This window comes from Pseudopipra pipra, chromosome 2, assembly GCF_036250125.1.
Source record: "Pseudopipra pipra isolate bDixPip1 chromosome 2, bDixPip1.hap1, whole genome shotgun sequence".
Classification (NCBI taxonomy): Eukaryota; Metazoa; Chordata; class Aves; order Passeriformes; family Pipridae; genus Pseudopipra; species Pseudopipra pipra.
Window position 1 is genome coordinate 88,251,949 of NC_087550.1, and position 18,529 is coordinate 88,270,477.

The 18,529-nt window shown below is 42.1% G+C and overlaps 1 protein-coding gene across 4 annotated transcripts in view; it reads right to left on the bottom strand.

The window, feature by feature from the left end:
* The window catches only part of AFF3 (ALF transcription elongation factor 3), a 339,352-nt gene that overhangs the window by 264,990 nt on the left and 55,833 nt on the right, over positions 1-18,529 (bottom strand). For all 4 annotated transcript variants that reach the window (XM_064646295.1, XM_064646294.1, XM_064646293.1 and 1 more), the window contains exon 3: positions 17,681-18,523. In XM_064646295.1, the coding sequence (XP_064502365.1) occupies positions 17,681-18,523 (843 nt within the window). The remainder of the gene's footprint in view (positions 1-17,680; positions 18,524-18,529) is intronic.

Here is an 18,529-nt window from a genome sequence, read left to right on the forward strand (position 1 = left end):
CAATTTCCAAGTCTGACATTAGCTTGGGAACAACTGCATGCTTTGTGCAATGGGTCAATTTTATTTAGGGGAAAAAAAGATAAACTCACACCACAGCTCTTCCTGGTTGATCTTACCAAAGTAAAAAAAAAATCCACCAGGAAAGGGTTGTCCAAGCTCCTGAGCTGGCTGCATAGTGCTACTGCAATTCTCTCATCCCATATATGAGGACAAAACCAACTAAATGCTATCAGAGGGCTGCCAGCTCCATGCACAGAAAGTCAAAAGCAGGCTTGATTACATAGGAAGGCATCAGTTTGTTCTCACATTCACAGTATGCCATAGCAGTGGGGAGAAAATGGTAATTAGTGTGAGCTCCACATAATTTGGTTTAGCACAGCTTACTCAACGCAAATGTCTTCATTTATTTTCTCCCCCTGTAAGGCCTCCGGCTCACACTGGTGGTGCCCCTCCTGTCTTACTCTGCACAGCTGCTCTATTCCTTTCAACGGATCTCAGCAATGTACCTGAGCCATTCAGACAAATTCCTTCAACGTCCTGTCCTTTTCTCAGACAGAAGTGTCCTTTCAGCTCCAAAGAGTGTCCTCCATTATCATTAAAGGAAATGCAGCGAGTCCTAACTACCTCTCGCCCCTTTGGAGCCCTTTTGCCAGTCTGCCTTCTCCAGCAAGCAGAGTACCAGACAAATGCCTCCTGTAACAGCCAGGCTGTGCTTTCAGCTTCACCTTCTCCATCCCCTCCTTCTTACCTCACTCTTCCTCCCAAGTGTGGTCTTTGCTCACCCTATTAAGACTTCCTCCTCCCAGACACCATCTATGTTTTTCCATCTGGGTACTTCTCTCAGCATTGTCCCTATCTCCTTTCTTCAGGTGCGATAGGTTAATTTACTTTCCAGGCTTCTGTTAACCTTTCCTCTGCCTTTCCAGGGCTGATAGGCTCTATCACAGGATACCTCTTGCTGTGCGCTTGTACAGCACCTTGCATAATGAATCCCGACCTCAAGCTTTTCAAAAACATTATCAGGAATTCAAGCTTCTTGTTAAACCCAACAAAAAAATCACACCACCGTACATTTGCTGAAGAATAAGCAGGAAAGGAAGAATACACAGACCTGACCTGTCCTCATGGCTCTTTGCACCACCCTGCAGTTTCCCTCTATTCTGTGCATTTAACCCTCAGTTGCAATCATGCACCTCAAAAGCCTACCTTAATCAAGACAGTCTAATTTTTAATCTGAGCATATCACGGTTTAATCAAAAAAATTTTGTGTGTGCCTACTACTTGTTATTTAATCTGTGAAATCCAGCCTGTAAAACCTGTTGGTGTAGAGATAAGCACTTTATTTAATATCCAATTAAATGTGGTCACCAGAGAAATCACAGCTTATGCAACTTTATCAGAAAAAGATTAATCTATTTCAGGCTTAACCCAAAATGTCATAAAAGAACTCATGAATTTAGATAGGAATCCACTTATTATCCAAAGACATTTTCCTATTGAGCAAGAACAGTCTAAATTGCTGCCTATATTTATACTTGGTTAAATCAAATTTCTGTACTCAGTAGCTGTCATTGATTTTTAGGACAATTATCAAACAAAAATGATGAACAAACTGCAGGAACATTGCAGAGTCTTTTTCAACCCCACAGTAATCATTAGAAAAAGCACAGCCTGCTCATTGATAATGCTTAAATGGCTCACAGGGTGACATCACCACATTCAAATGATAGTCACACCCAGAAGGCAGAAAATTTTTTTTTTAGCATTACAATTTACCATTTTAAAGTTAATTGTATTTTGCTTGGTGGTTAAAAACACACAGACCATACTGAAGTTACTTTTTTCATATTATGTGATCATTCCCAAAACTATGATTTTAAATAAGGAGGCAAATAGTTGAATTTATTTCTTTAAATTAAGCAGACTTTCTTGCCTGTCTAGAAACTGATATTGTTCAGTTCATTAGCTGAATTTCCCACAGGGCCTGAAAAGGGACATTCCATTTCTATGCTGTTTGATTCGTCTAGCTGACTTATTTTTAAAAAGTGTTCTATATTGAAATTATGGAATAATAATTATTTGGTTTCATCTTTCCACATTAATTATTACCTTTAGTAAGATGTGTATTTCATAAATAGTACAAAAAACTTGTTTACAAAAAAAAAAAAAGGTGTACAGGTGTATCAGCAGATGTAGCAGAGCTGCTGTTAGCTGCTGGGGCACAGCTATTTTGATTTTTGTCTGCCAGGTCAGCCTGCAGGCAAAGAGTTCAAGTGCAATGGCTAAAAATCAGTATTAAACAGAGATGCTTAATGGCCTACTTAAAATGAGTTCAGTGATCCAGCCTCACTCCACTGAGTGCAAAAATACCTATCTGTAGTCAGTGCATGAAACGTATCATTTAAAAAAGCTACAGGAGTGTAACTCACACCTGCTTACAGCAAATTTGCTAAACTGTATCTCCCACTCTGCTCTGTAAATTCTTTCATGGTACTCTACAGATACGGAGTTAATTTGCAAAGTTTGGCATGAATGTCAATTTAGTACAAATTTTGCAAAAAAGGAGAGGATGATTTACATGGACACCATCTTTCTGTCACTGAATGGCAAACCTAACCTTCACAGAAGAGGCAGTGGATGTCCATTAGTCAGCCTTGCTCTGAATACACAAACATTCAGTCTAAAGAAAACAGCAGCTTTATTTTGAGAGCCAAGCTCATAGACAAGAAAATGGGAGTGCCAAATGCAATCCAGTCCATTTCAAGAGAAATTAATGAGGCCTGCATTTGGGTCTATTTTAGAACAGATGAGAACCCTGCCTGGGCACCACACCTGAGAAGGCAAGAGAAGGTGGGGTCTGCTTATTATACTGGTCCTTTGCCGACTCCACAGGCCCCTAGATGATGGCAGCAGCTCCCAGAGTCAAGACGTCTGTCCCTGATCTTGTCTGGCCACAGAACCTGCAGGGAGCCACCAACCCTCCCTGCCCAAGCTCACTCAGCTACAAAGGCTTCGCTCAGCAGAGCTCTGCCAGGAAGTGGCAGCAGAAGGATTTGCTTCTCTGTGGACCTTCAAAGATTTGTGGCAGGTACTTTCTAGTTGAACTTCCTCTGTGTCAGCTCTTCATCCCGTGCTCTTTATATAGCAGCAATTAGCATATCTGAGAAATCCCCATTTGGCATGTTTTATGGTCTCTTCTCTGTATTGAGATAGTTCTGTAAGTTATGAGCAGAGATATGCCATAATTCCTAATGTACGACTGTCAGGAAATCACTCACATAGATTTATTCACTGAACAGTTGGTGAAGAAACTGATTCTGAACAGGGAGCTAGAAACTTTAATTACAAGAGAGAAAAAAATTACTCAAACACCTCAGACTGGTCAAGAAGCTCCTCTGATGCTCTAAAGATATGTCCTGAATTTAATAGATTAATGCAGCATAGTGTTTCCGAATTCAAATGCCAACTGCTGCCACCAATTGTTTTTCTGTATTACTATTGTTAACTTTCTTCAAAGTAATAATGATTTCAAAAAACAACCACAAGCATGACAGCTGCGCTTCTGGAACAAAACAAAGGAAGACTGAAGAAAAAAGACCATCTTCCCTCAAGCAATATCGTCTTGACCAAAGGAAGTTCGTACAATGTAGAAAACCAATATTCCTCCCTGTCAAACCCTGGTCTTGCTACCACTTAATGCAATGGCAAAACCCCTATTAATTTCTAGTGGAGGATGTGCAGTGAATAACTCAGATGCAGGTGGTAAAACGTAAGTGACATAATCACTCAGAAACTGTCTCTGTCTGAAAGCGACCTAAATGATAGGAAGAAATACAGTGAGAAACATTAATTCAGAATTTAGTAAGAAGCCTTTATTTACGCTTCTGTGTTAACTTCCATTTCCAGCACAAAGTTATGGCAGAGTTTCATGCGCCACTCTGCAATGTGGCAAGTTGTAGCACAAGCATCAGAACAAAGAACTGGGGGTTCGGTCTCTGCAGTTTTGCACTCTGCTTTGACATCAATTCACCCGGGCTGCTCTTGCTCTGGGCCTGTGGCCAGCCACAAGTTTGTCCAGCCTCGGTCTGGGGATGGAATAAGGCGTACAATCCGGGTGTGTCATTCTGTCCTCTACCCCAGCCTACCACATTATTTTCCATCTGATCCCTCAACCTATATCAGCAAATGGGGCCAAAAGAAGTTGGCCTGTTCTGCCAGCAGCACCATCATAGAAAGTGACCCCATCCACCTTCACCCCAGCTAATCCCTCTGTAACCAGATTTAAAATATTCTTTTCACAGATGTCATTAATGCTTATGAAGAGCTTTGAAATTCCTGAATGCAATAAATTACAGCAGTAGAAAATAAAAATAATTTTTATTTATTGATGAGAATGCAACTGGGTGTTATCAGGAGCACTAATCCCTTTGGGGAGGTAAGGGGGGGAGAGGAAGGACTTGCTGTGTTTCAGAAAATGTCAGTTCTGTGTAGAGGCTGTTCACAGACTTTTAGCACACCCTGTGTGAGTGTGACGTTTCACCTCTTCCACCTCCCACTGAAGCTACATCTACACACAAGCCCAGATTTGTGCCTATTGTGATACTGCTTATGGGGGAAAAGAAGGGTAATGCGCTTTCCTCCTGAGACAGTGATTCACATATGTGAAGGTGATGATGCCCACTGTCTAAATTTTTCTTCTCATGGGATAGAATAAGCTTCTTTAGAAACAACCACTGTCATGCAGTTTGATTCTTTTTTCAGGGATGTACTCTGCATGTAGGGCCATTCCTACTTGGGAGCAGGAACAGCATGGGAAGGATGGGTGTTCCCTAAGGCTTCCTCATGGGAACAAACACACTACAGAAAAACAATAAAGTTTTGGTTCCTGCTTAGCCATCTCTAAGCTACTGAAAGATCTTTCATGCAGACTTTACCATAAATTACGACTGCTACTCATGGTATTTTTCAAACTGTCTCACATTGCACTTGGTCGTCCTATGAGGACAAACATTTAGACCGTGACTAACTCCTTTTTGGTGGGTTTCCCAAATGAATAATTTCATTCTTTCCTCTTCTGACTCCCACATAATTTTTTTCTCAGACTCCTCCACAGTTATGGAGCTCAGTTCATTGTTATGTCCTCTCTATCTATGTATTTTTAACTTTTCCTGCAGGCTAAACATTGACAATTTGGTGCAGGGAAGACTATTCATTTTCTGCTAATGGTATTTTTTCCAACTGTCACATTGCACTTGGCCCTCCATCCCATGCCTTTTTTCTAGACAGCATACTTCTGTTCTGGACTGCTACTTCCACGAAATCAGAAATTACCCAGCTAATATGTTTTACTGTATCAGATGTCTCTGATAATATGTTTTCTTTTATCAGATGTCCCTGGGATTGTAATTAAAATTGGAAAAGGCCTCTTGGAAAATATTACAGAACTGCCAAATCATGGCCATTTTATATACGTTATATTAATACTGGGTTTGATTGCATTTCTAATCAATAATCTCACAGCTGTCTTCCCCTTTTCTACTTCAGGTCTCAAAGCTGCAGCAGTCACATAAAGTTGTACCTGCCTCTGTATCTGACCGCAGTTGTGCAACTAGCTTTAAATAAATGCAAAATTAGATTAGCGTTATGCTGCTGGTATTTGAATACTAATAATGTCTAGCATGTGCAAGAAAAAAAATCACCCACAACATCTCATTTCAAAATAGTTACAAAGAGAGAGAGTGTCTTCCATCTCATCTCTCCTTAAACACCTGTTAGCCATAAGAGTTAACAAGAAATACTCTTGGTTTTCCTTTCTTTCTAGCTATACAAGCTTAGCCTACAGCCACTTGCAGTAAATGCAAAGGAATACAAATAGAAATTTTTGGTTTGGGGGGAAAATGCTGGTTCTCAGTATTCCTGACCGTGCTGCTCACTAGCTTGAATGATTTTTGTGTATTTATCTTCTTAATAAAACATGGTGTAAAGCCACTTCATACTAAGCCTCCAGCGCTCAGAGAAACATGCTGGTGGGGAAGGAAGAAAGTGGACATGTATGAGTGAATTTGGGAAAGGAAATGCTTAACCTAAATTGTGTAAGAAACAACCTCAGCCTTTCTGGCATGCTGGTTTTGACACATGAAGTAAAAAAGGTACCATATTTCAGAACATGCGACTGTTATATATAAAATACATTTAAAGAGATTTGGAACTAAATGAATATGTAATGTACACATTTCTTTACAGATGCATTTTTCTCCAGACAGTCCGGTGCCTGCTTTAATTTGGAAGCTATCCATTTTCATATAAAGTTAACCAAGAGTGACAGGAAATCAGACGCCTACGTTATTTATCTTTTCTGAGCTTAAAAAAAAAAAAAGCCTTATGTTAATTACTTTTCTAGGAAGCTATTTTGTGATACCACAGGGATAGATCTTCAGATAGATTCAGAAGTGCTACAGAAATGACAACTTTATGACACATAGTGTGAATAAAGTATGTTACATGCAGATATTTAAGGGTATATTTGTCTTCATTTACTGTTAAGTGAATATGTGACCAAAAATAAAGATTTTAACTGCTTCTGGCCCGGCTGGATGCATTTACAACAATTACTAGTGATCTGACCTCTTTGACCTTATACATCAAGTGGCACATATACATTATTTATTTAGCTGGAATTTAACAGTGATCTGTGAAGCTCGCTTTATTTTCCTTTGGTTCTCTTGCTCATCAGTCATACCTGACCCGAGTGAGTATGTTCAGTGGTGACACTTTCATGTCATTCTGATTCATGAAGACTGGGAAACTACAGAACAAAGCAGTTAAATAATTTTCATTGTTGCTTTTTTTTTTTAAATATCCTAAACCACCTTGCAGATTTCTGTGAAGACAAAGAGTAGACAGAAATGCCCTACCTTGCTATAATTAGTGGAAAGGAGAATGTGAGTTGGCATTAATATAACTGCCCTGTAGGAGCAACAAGGGCTTGGACTCCACACCTGACTGCGCACTGATACAATGCTCCAGTGCTGTGCACTGTGAGGTCTGGGAAAAGAGAGTGCATCTAAGTATTTCTCCAGTAATCTGAAGTCCACAGCAAGGCCACCCTGTCTCTCTCTCTGTACCCTAACCCTTTCTAAGTGCTCTTCTGTTCAAGGAGCCATGAAGCAGATGGGGAGAAGATGCTCAGCCACAACCTTACACTGAGGACAGCTTCTCGTGTTGGCTGGAGTACCGTGCCGCAGCATGCAGCTCCTGCAGCCGTGTCCAGAAAGGACTGCTTTCTCCAACTGCTGAATACCCTTACAGGCCTGGGAGCAATCCATGCTAATGAGGGCAAAGGTGGAAAAGTGATAACAGTATCTTCTCAGGCACATTTCACAAACGATGTCTGTTAGACTGCTTTGTTTCTGGTTGGGAGGATTTTTATTACATGCAGTTATCATCATAAGGACTACAACGGATTAAAAAAAAATCAGACAAAATGTGCCATTAAAATCTGGGGTTTTTAATTCCAGAAATCTTATTTCCTTCATCAATAACTTTAGTGCTTACTACAAGGAACTAAAAAAGCAATTATACATGGTTGTGGACATTTTTATGCATTCACTCTTCTATCAGCTCCAGAGCTGATTCATAAACCAAACTATCCACTCTGGGGGGTTAAAACAAAAAGGCATGATGAATAAACGTTTCTCACAATGAATCATATTCGTACATCAATCAAGCTATCCTTACCCCAAAAGTGGTTGCTTTTCAACTTTTGAAAAGATGGAAAGGTCAGTTTTATCAAAGGGAGTATCCGACTTATGAAAGATCCCAATGAACTGAATTCAAATATTTTTTCCGTAATTAGAAAGCAGCAACCTCAGAGAAAACTTGCAAAACAGCAGGTGCAAAGATTAAGGAATTCTCTTGACAATCGTAAGTTTACATTCTATTTCAAGATATTTTTCTCTGATCATAGTCATCCTACCAATGAAAAACAAATAGGAACAAGAGATTCACCATAATCAGTCCATACAGAAAAGTTTAGAGGCTATGATTCTATTAAATTCTTTATTTTGAAAAACCTATAGATAAGTTTAGCTAGCGTTTTCCAAGAAAAAAATATACTGACAATTAATTCAAAAGAGAAACTTGTTTCACTGAGGGTAGAAACAGTATGGAGCTCTAAAAGTAAAGGCATCTAAACAGGATTTTCCCTCTACAAGAGCTGCCATGGAAGAATAACCAGAGAGATCAGGCCCACTGTGTTCACTGGAGCTGCCTGCACACAGAGTTGTTGTGTGCCTCAGTGACTGCAGAATGCGAGAAAGGCAAAGGCTTGAGTCACAACTTGAAAACTATACCAAAAAAACATTCCTTCACATTGTGGTCTCCACTGTGTTCGTTAAGAGCATTTCCAACACTACTCTATTTAATACACTCTTTTTTTGCAGTTCTACTCTGTTGAATTCTCCTACATAAAAACAGGCAGTAATGCACAGCCCTCCCACAGACACACTCGAAGGTCCTGAATAACTCACAACTAGCAGGGATCTTTGCATCACACTGCTCTTGTTATGCAGTTCTTCCTGTTTAACATGGAAAAACATCCTTTATTTGTGGGGAAGGTCAGCACTACCATTACAGGGATGAATTGATCTGTGTCTTCTTGTAAACGCAGCTTGCTAACTCGTTCCCATGAACATCTGGGAAAGAAAACATCTACAACTGGTTCATACTTACAAGTACTCGAGTGTTGTGATTGCTAACTGGCTTCTCAAGCACTGCAAGTTCTTCAATGAAGTCGATAAATGGTAGAGGAGTATCAACACACTTAATTCTGAGCTTATGTCTCCAGCCTCTTTGGGCACATCCTGAAACGCTGCCGGAAGAAGTCTGGACCGTTTTGCTAATGCATTCAATCTCTCCCTCCCTTTTTGTCTAAAAGCATCTTCAATTACTTTTATTTTCATTTCTGCCTTTCTGGGACTGAAATGAACAGCCTGGGAAGTAGAAAAGAAAAACCTGGATTCAGCTCTTAGTCCTGCAACAGTTCAACAGGATCTGTTGGAGCCAGAGGGATGTGGCATTGGGCCTCTGAGGAAAAGCACTTAGTTCTCCTCTAAACCCTTTTCCTTCCTCCTGAGACACTGTTTCACCTCTACTGCCCCATAGATTCAGGTATGTGGTAATTCCAGAGGAAGTATGCATTGATAATGAGTATCTTCCCTCTTTAGTTTACTCTGGACCTTCTGTTATCAAGTAAGATATAGCAGCACTTGTTTTTTTCACACATGAACTTCCACTTCAAATTTTAAACTGGAATGGAACTGCTTATTATATGTGCTATGCACCAAAGCTCTTCTTAAAAGAGACTGATTTTGAACAAATTACCAACATTAAGGCCAAATGTTGAAGACTTTTTTCAGATGGAGGAAAAAGTTGTAGGGTGTCTTTGCTTTCCATTAATATGTGGGGACAGAGCTGAGAGGTAAAAAAAAGATTGCAGATTTAAAGGACACTTGCTAGTGCGTGTGCCAGATACTGATAGCTATATATAGCCCCTTGAAGGAGAATGACTGCAGAGAGTATCTTATACAGGCAAATAGGAATTTGCCTGAGTAAGATCAGGGTAAAAATGTGTAGCACTAAGTCTGATGAGAAACTTGTTTGAACATGTCTTAGGATGGCTCTTTGTGGTCCCTTTGTAAACACATGTTTCTTCTTCCCAACACCCCCCACAGCAACTGTTATCTCCCATGCAGGAATGTCCTGGGAAAGGTGTCCTGAGGTGTCCCATTGGTCCTTGTTAACCCCTTCCTGTGATTGGGTGTTCCTGTAAGCCCCTTGAGACTTCTAATTGGTTAACCTGTGATTCTCCCTAACCCTATAAATGTGACATCCCCAACAATAAACACCCTCTTGCCTCCTCTCCACGCCCGGTGTGCTGTCTCTGTGCCTGCCATGGGACCACGTGGGTGCTGGGGGGAGGGGGGAGCACCTCTCCTCTCCAGGCTCGGGGCCTGAAAAACCCTGTCGCTGGAGTCCCCTTTCCCCGTCCTTTCAAGACGTCGGAATGGTTCTTCAGATGGAGAAGGAACCACAACTGGGCTCCCCCACGTCGAGGGTGGGGAAAGGGATCCAGAACTGGTGCCCCGTGTGAGGAAACGAATTTACTGAACTCTTCTATGAAGATAGGTGATTCCTAAGGCGCAGATGCGACATCTGTGTTCCCCGACGCCCCGAAGTCTTCCCCAATCCCCCTCAATCCGCCGTAATTGGTGCCACGTGGTGAAGGCCAAGATTGTTTGAACTCTTCTGTGAAGATTAGAGCAGTCCTAACGCACAGACTGGGGCGAAGTCGTGCTCAACGGTGGACCGGAGTCTAAGCGTCAAGGTATTAGCAGACGGCATCACCACAAGAGAGCAGCCTGTTTTGAATACCTCAACCTTCCTGAGGACATTCAGGTAAGGAGCAGACCCGGCATATTCCCTTATAAGCAGACTTCGGCATACTCCCTAAACCTCTCCCCCTGTAAACCTGTAACTACAAGAAGCGTGCATGCCTCTTTAAGAGAGAAAAAGAAAGCTTAAAGAACATATCTAATTCCATCCGCAAGTCATCTAATAAGACTGTTTTGCTAACCTGAAAGATAGTCCCGTTTCTAACAAGGGACTTAGACCACGCCAGCATGGCGAAAAAAGGGTTAAAGCTGCTAGAAACAGCTCCGCAGCAATCCCCCTGCGCGGCTCCCGGCCCCGGGCCGGCCCCCCCGCGCCGCGACTCCGGGAAAACCCCTACATCAGCCGGCCCCGCTCCCGCCGCTCCAGCTCCCACCGGCCGAGCCGCCCGGGGCGCACCCCGCCCCGCAACAGACCGGACCGGACACCCGCGGTACCGCCGCTCCGCCGAGACCCCGGCGCTGCTGGCGGCCCCCGCCGATCCCGCCTGCGCCCTGCTCCTGCCGCACACAGCACCCCCCACGTCCCACCATGTGGCCGAGGCAGCAGCCGCCGCCGCAGCCCCTCTGGACACCAGGACTGCCTCCGAGGAACAGAAGAAAACAACCATTTGGACTCTAATGAAACTAAAATTAACAGCAATAAGTAGTTTGTTTGGTTCAGCAGTAAATTGGAAGTTTGTGTAAGTGAAAAACTTGTTTATGAATACATCAATAAAAACATTTTTAAATTCTGTTTTATAGGGACACCCTCAGACACTAAGAGAATGGGGTAAATTTAAAATCCATATATCAATAAAGACATATTCATCTTTAAGGAATTAAAAGGGGTGGGATGTAGCACTAAGTCTGATGAGAAACTTGTTTGAACATGTCTTAGGATGGCTCTTTGTGGTCCCTTTGTAAACACATGTTTCTTCTTCCCAACACCCCCCACAGCAACTGTTATCTCCCATGCAGGAATGTCCTGGGAAAGGTGTCCTGAGGTGTCCCATTGGTCCTTGTTAACCCCTTCCTGTGATTGGGTGTTCCTGTAAGCCCCTTGAGACTTCTAATTGGTTAACCTGTGATTCTCCCTAACCCTATAAATGTGACATCCCCAACAATAAACACCCTCTTGCCTCCTCTCCACGCCCGGTGTGCTGTCTCTGTGCCTGCCATGGGACCACGTGGGTGCTGGGGGGAGGGGGGAGCACCTCTCCTCTCCAGGCTCGGGGCCTGAAAAACCCTGTCGCTGGAGTCCCCTTTCCCCGTCCTTTCAAGACGTCGGAATGGTTCTTCAGATGGAGAAGGAACCACAACTGGGCTCCCCCACGTCGAGGGTGGGGAAAGGGATCCAGAAAAATGAAAAGAAAAAACCAAACTCAACATTTAATCTATTGTGCATTTCTGCTGCAGAAGAAGTTGTGTAAGTACTCCGTGAAGTGAAATAAGAACACGTCCTCACGATGACCTTATCTACATTTCACATAAATGTGCTCCCAAATTTAACAAAACCAAATCTTTCTTTTTTACCATTAGACTGATAGTCATTCCTGAATACAACCTCTATTTCCTTGTTCCATAACCCTTAAGAGAAGTAAGTAAAGGACAATAGGTAAGGCTTCTTCAATGTAATAAAAAAGCAGCATGCAGCCTCTGAAATAAAATTTGAAAACAAAACTCAAATATAAAGAACATGATTTGCCATTCTAGGTTTTTCTTACTGTTTCACTCAAGAACATTTTAGAAAAATGAGGCACTTGATTTCTCTGCCTTTTTTTCTCTATACCCTTGTATCAAATTTCTCTTCCCTTTTATCCAATACAGTGGGTACCTAAGCAATGTAATTTATAAGTAGTTTAAAATGTGAAATAGCAGTATTTGAGATGATGAGCTATCATTTCTACAGAGCAGTATGATAATTCTGGAAGGACCAGGAGGTTGGGTATGGATTCTAATTAACACTGATGTACCTTGGTCCTAAAGATTAAATTCCCAAATGAGTAACTGCTACCTTTCTACACACATCTATCCAAATTATTCTCATTACAACAATTAAAAAAATTTATAAGCTTCAGCCTGTGTCAAGGTATTGAAGGCCTTCCAAAACTGATTAAAAATATTATATGAGGTATCGAACTGCATTAAAAATCAACCTTTTTCATGTATTGAAAAGTAATGGTCTATAATTTGTATTCAACTGATTTTATTGCCAGTGAATAATAACTGTACTGCAGCCAACTCTGTGCCCTGTTTCTCTGAAAACCTCATGGGATATACATAAGAGGAGTTTGTATCCTGCTGAAGACACACACACTTTTTATGATACTTCTTATTCTCCAGTTCTTACAGGGAGGCTTAACTTGGTTTCATTATGTATTTATTTTTCCATTGAAGGTTCCTTCAAACTGGTAAACACAAATGAAAGTGCATAGGTATCACAGAATCATAGAATGGTTTGGTTTGGAAGGGACCTTAAAGATCATCTAGAATCATGCCCCTTGCCATGGGTAGGGACTCCTTCCACTAGACCAGGCTGCTCAAAGCCCCATCCAACCTGGCCTTGAACAATTCCAGGGATGGGGCATCCACAGTTTCTCTGGGCAACCTGTTCAAGTGCCTCACCACTCTCACAGTGAAGAATTACTTTCTTATACCTAATCTAATCCTACCCTCTTTCAGCTTAAAGTCATTACCCCTTGTCCTATCACTACATGCCCTTGTACAAAGTCTCTCCAGCTGTCTTGTGGGCTCCCCCTTTAGGCACTGGAAGACGCTAAAAGGTGTCCCCAGATCCTTCTCTTCTCCAGGCTGAAGAGCCTCAACTCTCTCAGCCCATCTTCATATGAGAGGTGTTCCAGCCCTGTGATCATGTCTGTGTCGCTTCTGTGGACTTGCTCCAACAGGTTCACATCCTTCTTATGCTGGGGGCCCCAGAGCTGGACACAGTACTCCAGGTGGGTTCTTACAAAAGCAGAGTATAGAGGGAGTATTAGATATACTGATAGATTCTGGAAAGTACTATAAGCTAAACATATGTGCACAGAAACAGAGGACTCAACTTGGATGCATTAGTAAGTGGATTTGTAAACCAGAAGATTTACAACAATATATTCTTATTCCCTCATTTTCTCTGTGGATCTTGAAATTGCCCAAAGTCACATGATGTTCAAATTAAAACTGAAACATCACACAGAAGTGCTCATCACTTCATGTGCCCCTACTCTGCAAGAGTTGGGGAAATGGTCACTTCTTTCCATTCACTTCTCTACTTGATCAGGCTCAATAGCCTCTCCCCTGCCCCTTGCCCCCTCCAATTTTTCCTCTTTTTAATCTGCTTCCCCTCTTTGCAACTTTTCTTCTTACAGCCTTCTGCAGCTCAGTTTTCAGTTCAGTTAGGCAGCTGCAGAACTTTTCTAGGCTAAGTTGAAAACCATAGGCTTTGGACCATGGTATCACTATGAACACATTTTAAGAGCTGAAAGTAAAAAAAACCTGTGTAATGACAAAATTAGACATGCAGACAGAAAGCAAAGGCTTTATTATAAAAGTGGCCCAGAGGGTGGTGATCAGTAGTGCAAACTCCTGCTGGAGCCCAGTCCCCACAGCCAATACTGGGGCCGATACCATTTAACACCTTCAGTAATGACATGTATGATGGAGCAGAGTGTACCCTCAGCATGTCCGGAGATGGTACAAAACTGGGAAGAGTGACTGATAGGACCTTCTGGTGAAGGTTGTGCTGCCTTCCAGAGGGACACTGGCAGGCTGAAGAAATGGGTTGACATCAACTTCAAGAAGTTCAACAAGGGAAAACATAAGTTCCTGAATGGGGGAGGAATAACCCCAGCACCAGTACAGGCCGGGGGCTGACTGGCTGGACATGAACTCTTCAGCAAAGGACCTGGGGGTTCTGGTGGACAACAAGGTGACCAGGAGCCAGAAACACCTCACAGTGCTGTCTACACTAACCCCTAGAGCACACTAACTGCCCTACCTAGCCCATTGCAGCCACTCACTCTTTATTTTAGCAGACAAAAAGCTTCATTTCACCATCGGCATTCCAGATACCCTACCCCCAAGCTCCCTGCCCCCGTCCTTCTTCCTATATTCTCCTGGCTGATCTTAGGCAGCTTTCTGCCACTCTCATTTCTGTCTCCACGTAGCTTCCAGGCGCTGCTGTAGCCTACTTGTCAGCCTGCTTTCCCTCATGATCATCCTATATGGCATTGTTACTCTTTCCAACAGCCACTACGGATACAAGGCCTTTCCTGGTCAACACCCTTAGCCTCACCCTGAAAAACAGAAGCCTCATCTTGCCTGCAAATATTTACAGGATCATGACAGCTTTTGAGCTGAAAGCAGCTTAAAACTTCTCTCCCTAATAGAGGATGGTGAACATTTGAAGAAAATTTATGAGTTTAAAAGCAGAAATTTAAGAGGATGATGGATGAGGCAACATCAACTGAAAAAACTTTCAGTTTTGGTCAATGTATGAGTCAGCAGTGCCCCAGCAGCCAGGAGGGCCAGTCACATCCTGGGTAGCATCAGGCAAAGCATCACCAGCCGGTTGAGGGAAGTGATTGCCCTGCTCTGCTCTCCACTGGTGCAGCCTCATCTTGAATATTGTGGCAGTTTTAGGTGCCACAATATAAGAAAGACATTAATCTATTAGAGAGTGTCCGAAGGAGGGCAATGAAGATGGTGAAGGGTCTTGAGGGCAAGCCGTATGAGGAGCAGTTGAAGTCACTTGGTCTGTTCATCCTGGAGGAGACTGAGGGGAGACCTCATTGCAGTCTACAACTTCCTTGTGAGGGGAAGAGAGGGGGCAGACACTGATCTCTTCTCTGTGGTGGCTGGTGACAGGACCCTGAAGTTGTGTCAGGGAAGGTTTTGGTTGGATATTAGAAAGAGGGTGTCTCTGCTGGAACAGGCTCCCCAGGGAAGTGGTCACAGCACTAGAGTTCAAGAAGTGTTTGGATGATACTCTTGGGCACATGGTGTGACTCTTGGGGATGGTTCTGTGCAGGGCTAAGAGCTGGACTCGATGATCCTTTTGGGTCCCCTCCAACCTGGCATATTCTGTGATATTCTGTGAACATTTCTCCCTGTAGCAATACCAGTGGGTTACCAATTTCAACTTGTGCCACTTGGGATTGAAAAGGTAGAACAAAGTAAACATCAGGGTAAAGAAAAAAAGCTGGCCAGTTTTATCACCAGGACTCTCAGCTCTCTTGACATTGTCTTGCATTGATCTTGCAGATCTAAATATTGTCTTTCATTAGCTCCAGTTTCAAACCCCAACACCTATAGTACCTACTATTTGTCTTCTTAGTAATTTGTCCATCATCTTTCATAATATTTATTTTTAACCTACTATACAATGGCTTTTGTCCTTCAAATTCTGTTAAATGTTTATTTTATGTTATCAAATATTGTTTTATTAATACTGCATCATATAAAATCTGTGAGAAGTTGGCGATACTTTAGTGGTTACTCTGCAGTCCACTCTCTCCTACCATAATCTACATTGCCATCAGTATCCAAACAAGTTTAAAGCTATCTCAAATATGTCTACATGTCTAGAAACTGCAGTATAAACTTACTGTTATGCATCAGCATGGATTACATACAACAAATGAAATCTTTCTTTCCTGAGGTAGGTGAATTTGAATGCAAATGGTAAATCCTGAATTTCAGACAAAAAAATGATTGCCTATCAAAACTACTTTCCAAACTAGTCCTTAGAGCATTGCATACATGTAAAGGGGGAAAATGCAAAAGAGCCAGATATTTGCCACAGGCATCCTTAATTCTAACAATATTTCCCACTTGCACATAGAAGCACAAGCCTGAAAGACGCAATAATAGCTAAATGGATATTAGTATCTGCAATTACCTGATCTATCTGCACAATTACAGCAGTTTGTGAATGCTAAATTTGTGTATGAAATCTGGCTTAAGAGGCTAAACAACCCCTTTTTCGGAACAACATATCACCTATGTGCTGTTTGGAACTGATGGAATTTTCACTTATAGAAAAACCACAGAAGTAATTGCTTCCAGAGAGATTTCTCTCCCAAACCAAACCAAAGGGGGAATACAAGAGTCAACTCCATTTCTGAAAAATGGGCATTAAGAGGCCAGAGAACTCTTTCAAAAATTAGATTTTCCTCTCCTTTAACAATGCCAGAAACAAAATTTTAAGACTAAAAACATATCAAGACACACCATAGCTGTCAAGTAAGAGTAAACAATCACTGTGTCTTCTCTGAGGAAGTCACAGAGATTCAGTCAAATAGTCTTTTAGTCCTATAAATACTATGAATTTTTAAAGTCATGGGAGTGCTATCAATTTGCATAAGAGGATGATGAGACCATCTTTGAAATGGCATACAGGCCTCTGAATACACCCCTGGGAAAAAAAAAAAATCACCCTTTATTCTGCCAAAATCGATCATTTCCTCCCCATCCAAAAAGACCAAACAGAAAATCACAGTCGAAGTGATAAAGCAAAATGTCCTACTGGCATAAAATGAATGTGAAATAAATGAATGTAAAGCAGAAATCTTTCATATTTACTGCTGGTAACAGAAATGTTGTCTAGAAGCTTCTTCAGACACTTTCTCATACTTGTAGCATGGGTCAACCCACTACACCAGGTTTCTACAGATGGCAATTCCTTAAGAAGCAAACCTCAGTCTTCTCACAGATTGGAATGAAACATAAACTATGAACTAAAAGGAGAGTTTCCTTGCTGTATTCTCATCTATTCCACAAATTTCATAATGTTTTTCACAAATTTCATATTATATAAGTAATTTTTTTAGATTGTGAAACTACTTTGACATCAAGGGTAGCAGAACTACTCCTAATCACATGCACTTCATTTCATCTTTGCCACAGAGAAATAAGTCAATGAACAATAAGAAGCAATATACCTGCCTAGTAAAAGAAAATCCAGATTTCATATGTGGACACTCAGAAAAAAATCAGTGAAATAACATATACTACTAGAAAATGTGCCTTTGCAGAAGTGTTATGGTCCTGATGACAGCGAGATCCTGATGACACTGTTGAGATATATTTAAATTACTGTGAGACTTCTACTTGCAATTTACTATGTCAATGTTACCAAAAAATTTCAACATGCAAACTAATATGTTAAAAATGTGTAAAAGAAACAGGTGCAATAAGGCAACATCCATCCATCTACAGGGGTATGTCATAAGAAGTATAAAAACACTTACTTCTTCTTGCTTAGGAATGTTGAACTTGGCTATCTTGGACTTGGGCCTGGCCGAATCAGGCTTGTTGGAAGGCACTCCCCTATATGATTTGGTCGTCTCTGCTGGTAACTTCAGCTTTGGAGACTCATCAGGAGCCTGGTCTTGACCATCCATTGGCCTTACATAAGCTGTTGGTTTCTGCTGACCGAGACTGGGCTTTGAAGCAAGAGAGGGTGGGAAGTTTTGGACGCAGTGCCCACCACCATGCTTTGCTGGCCTCTCTTGTGCTTGAGTTCCTCCTTCTGAGCTACAACTGAGCTTTGCTGGCTGCTGCACTCTACTGATGTTGTCTCCTAACGTGGCCCTCAGTGAGCTTTGCTGGGCAGTATTGGAGGAAGAGGAAGAGGAGGAGGAGGAGGAGGAGGAGGAGGAAGTGGAGGAAGAGGAGGTGGGACTCGATGCATAGCGTTTTAGTTTCTCCAGATTGGATTTTTGGTTCGCCAACTTGAAGTCACCCTTGTGTGACTCCAGCGACCGGTGTCCATGTTTGCTCACTCTCTGCTGGCCATCTGAAGCGGCATTACGCCCAGTCTTCTGCCAGCCCATTGTGGTACTTTTGCTCTGCTGGGCAGCTAGGGATGATGGTTTGGAAGAAGTAGTGCTCGAAATGGGAGGAGGAGGTGGCAGTCTTGAGTCTGCAATAAAATGGTCATCAGGCTTGGGGAGAGACGTCTGAGGAACCCCAGGTTTTGGAACCCCAACGAGATGGCTCTGGTTTGATCGGTCAGTTAACAAGTCTTTCATTTCATCATAGTTGCCCAACGTATTCTGGATGCGATTGGAAAGCTCATCCCCCTTGTTAGTCTGCAA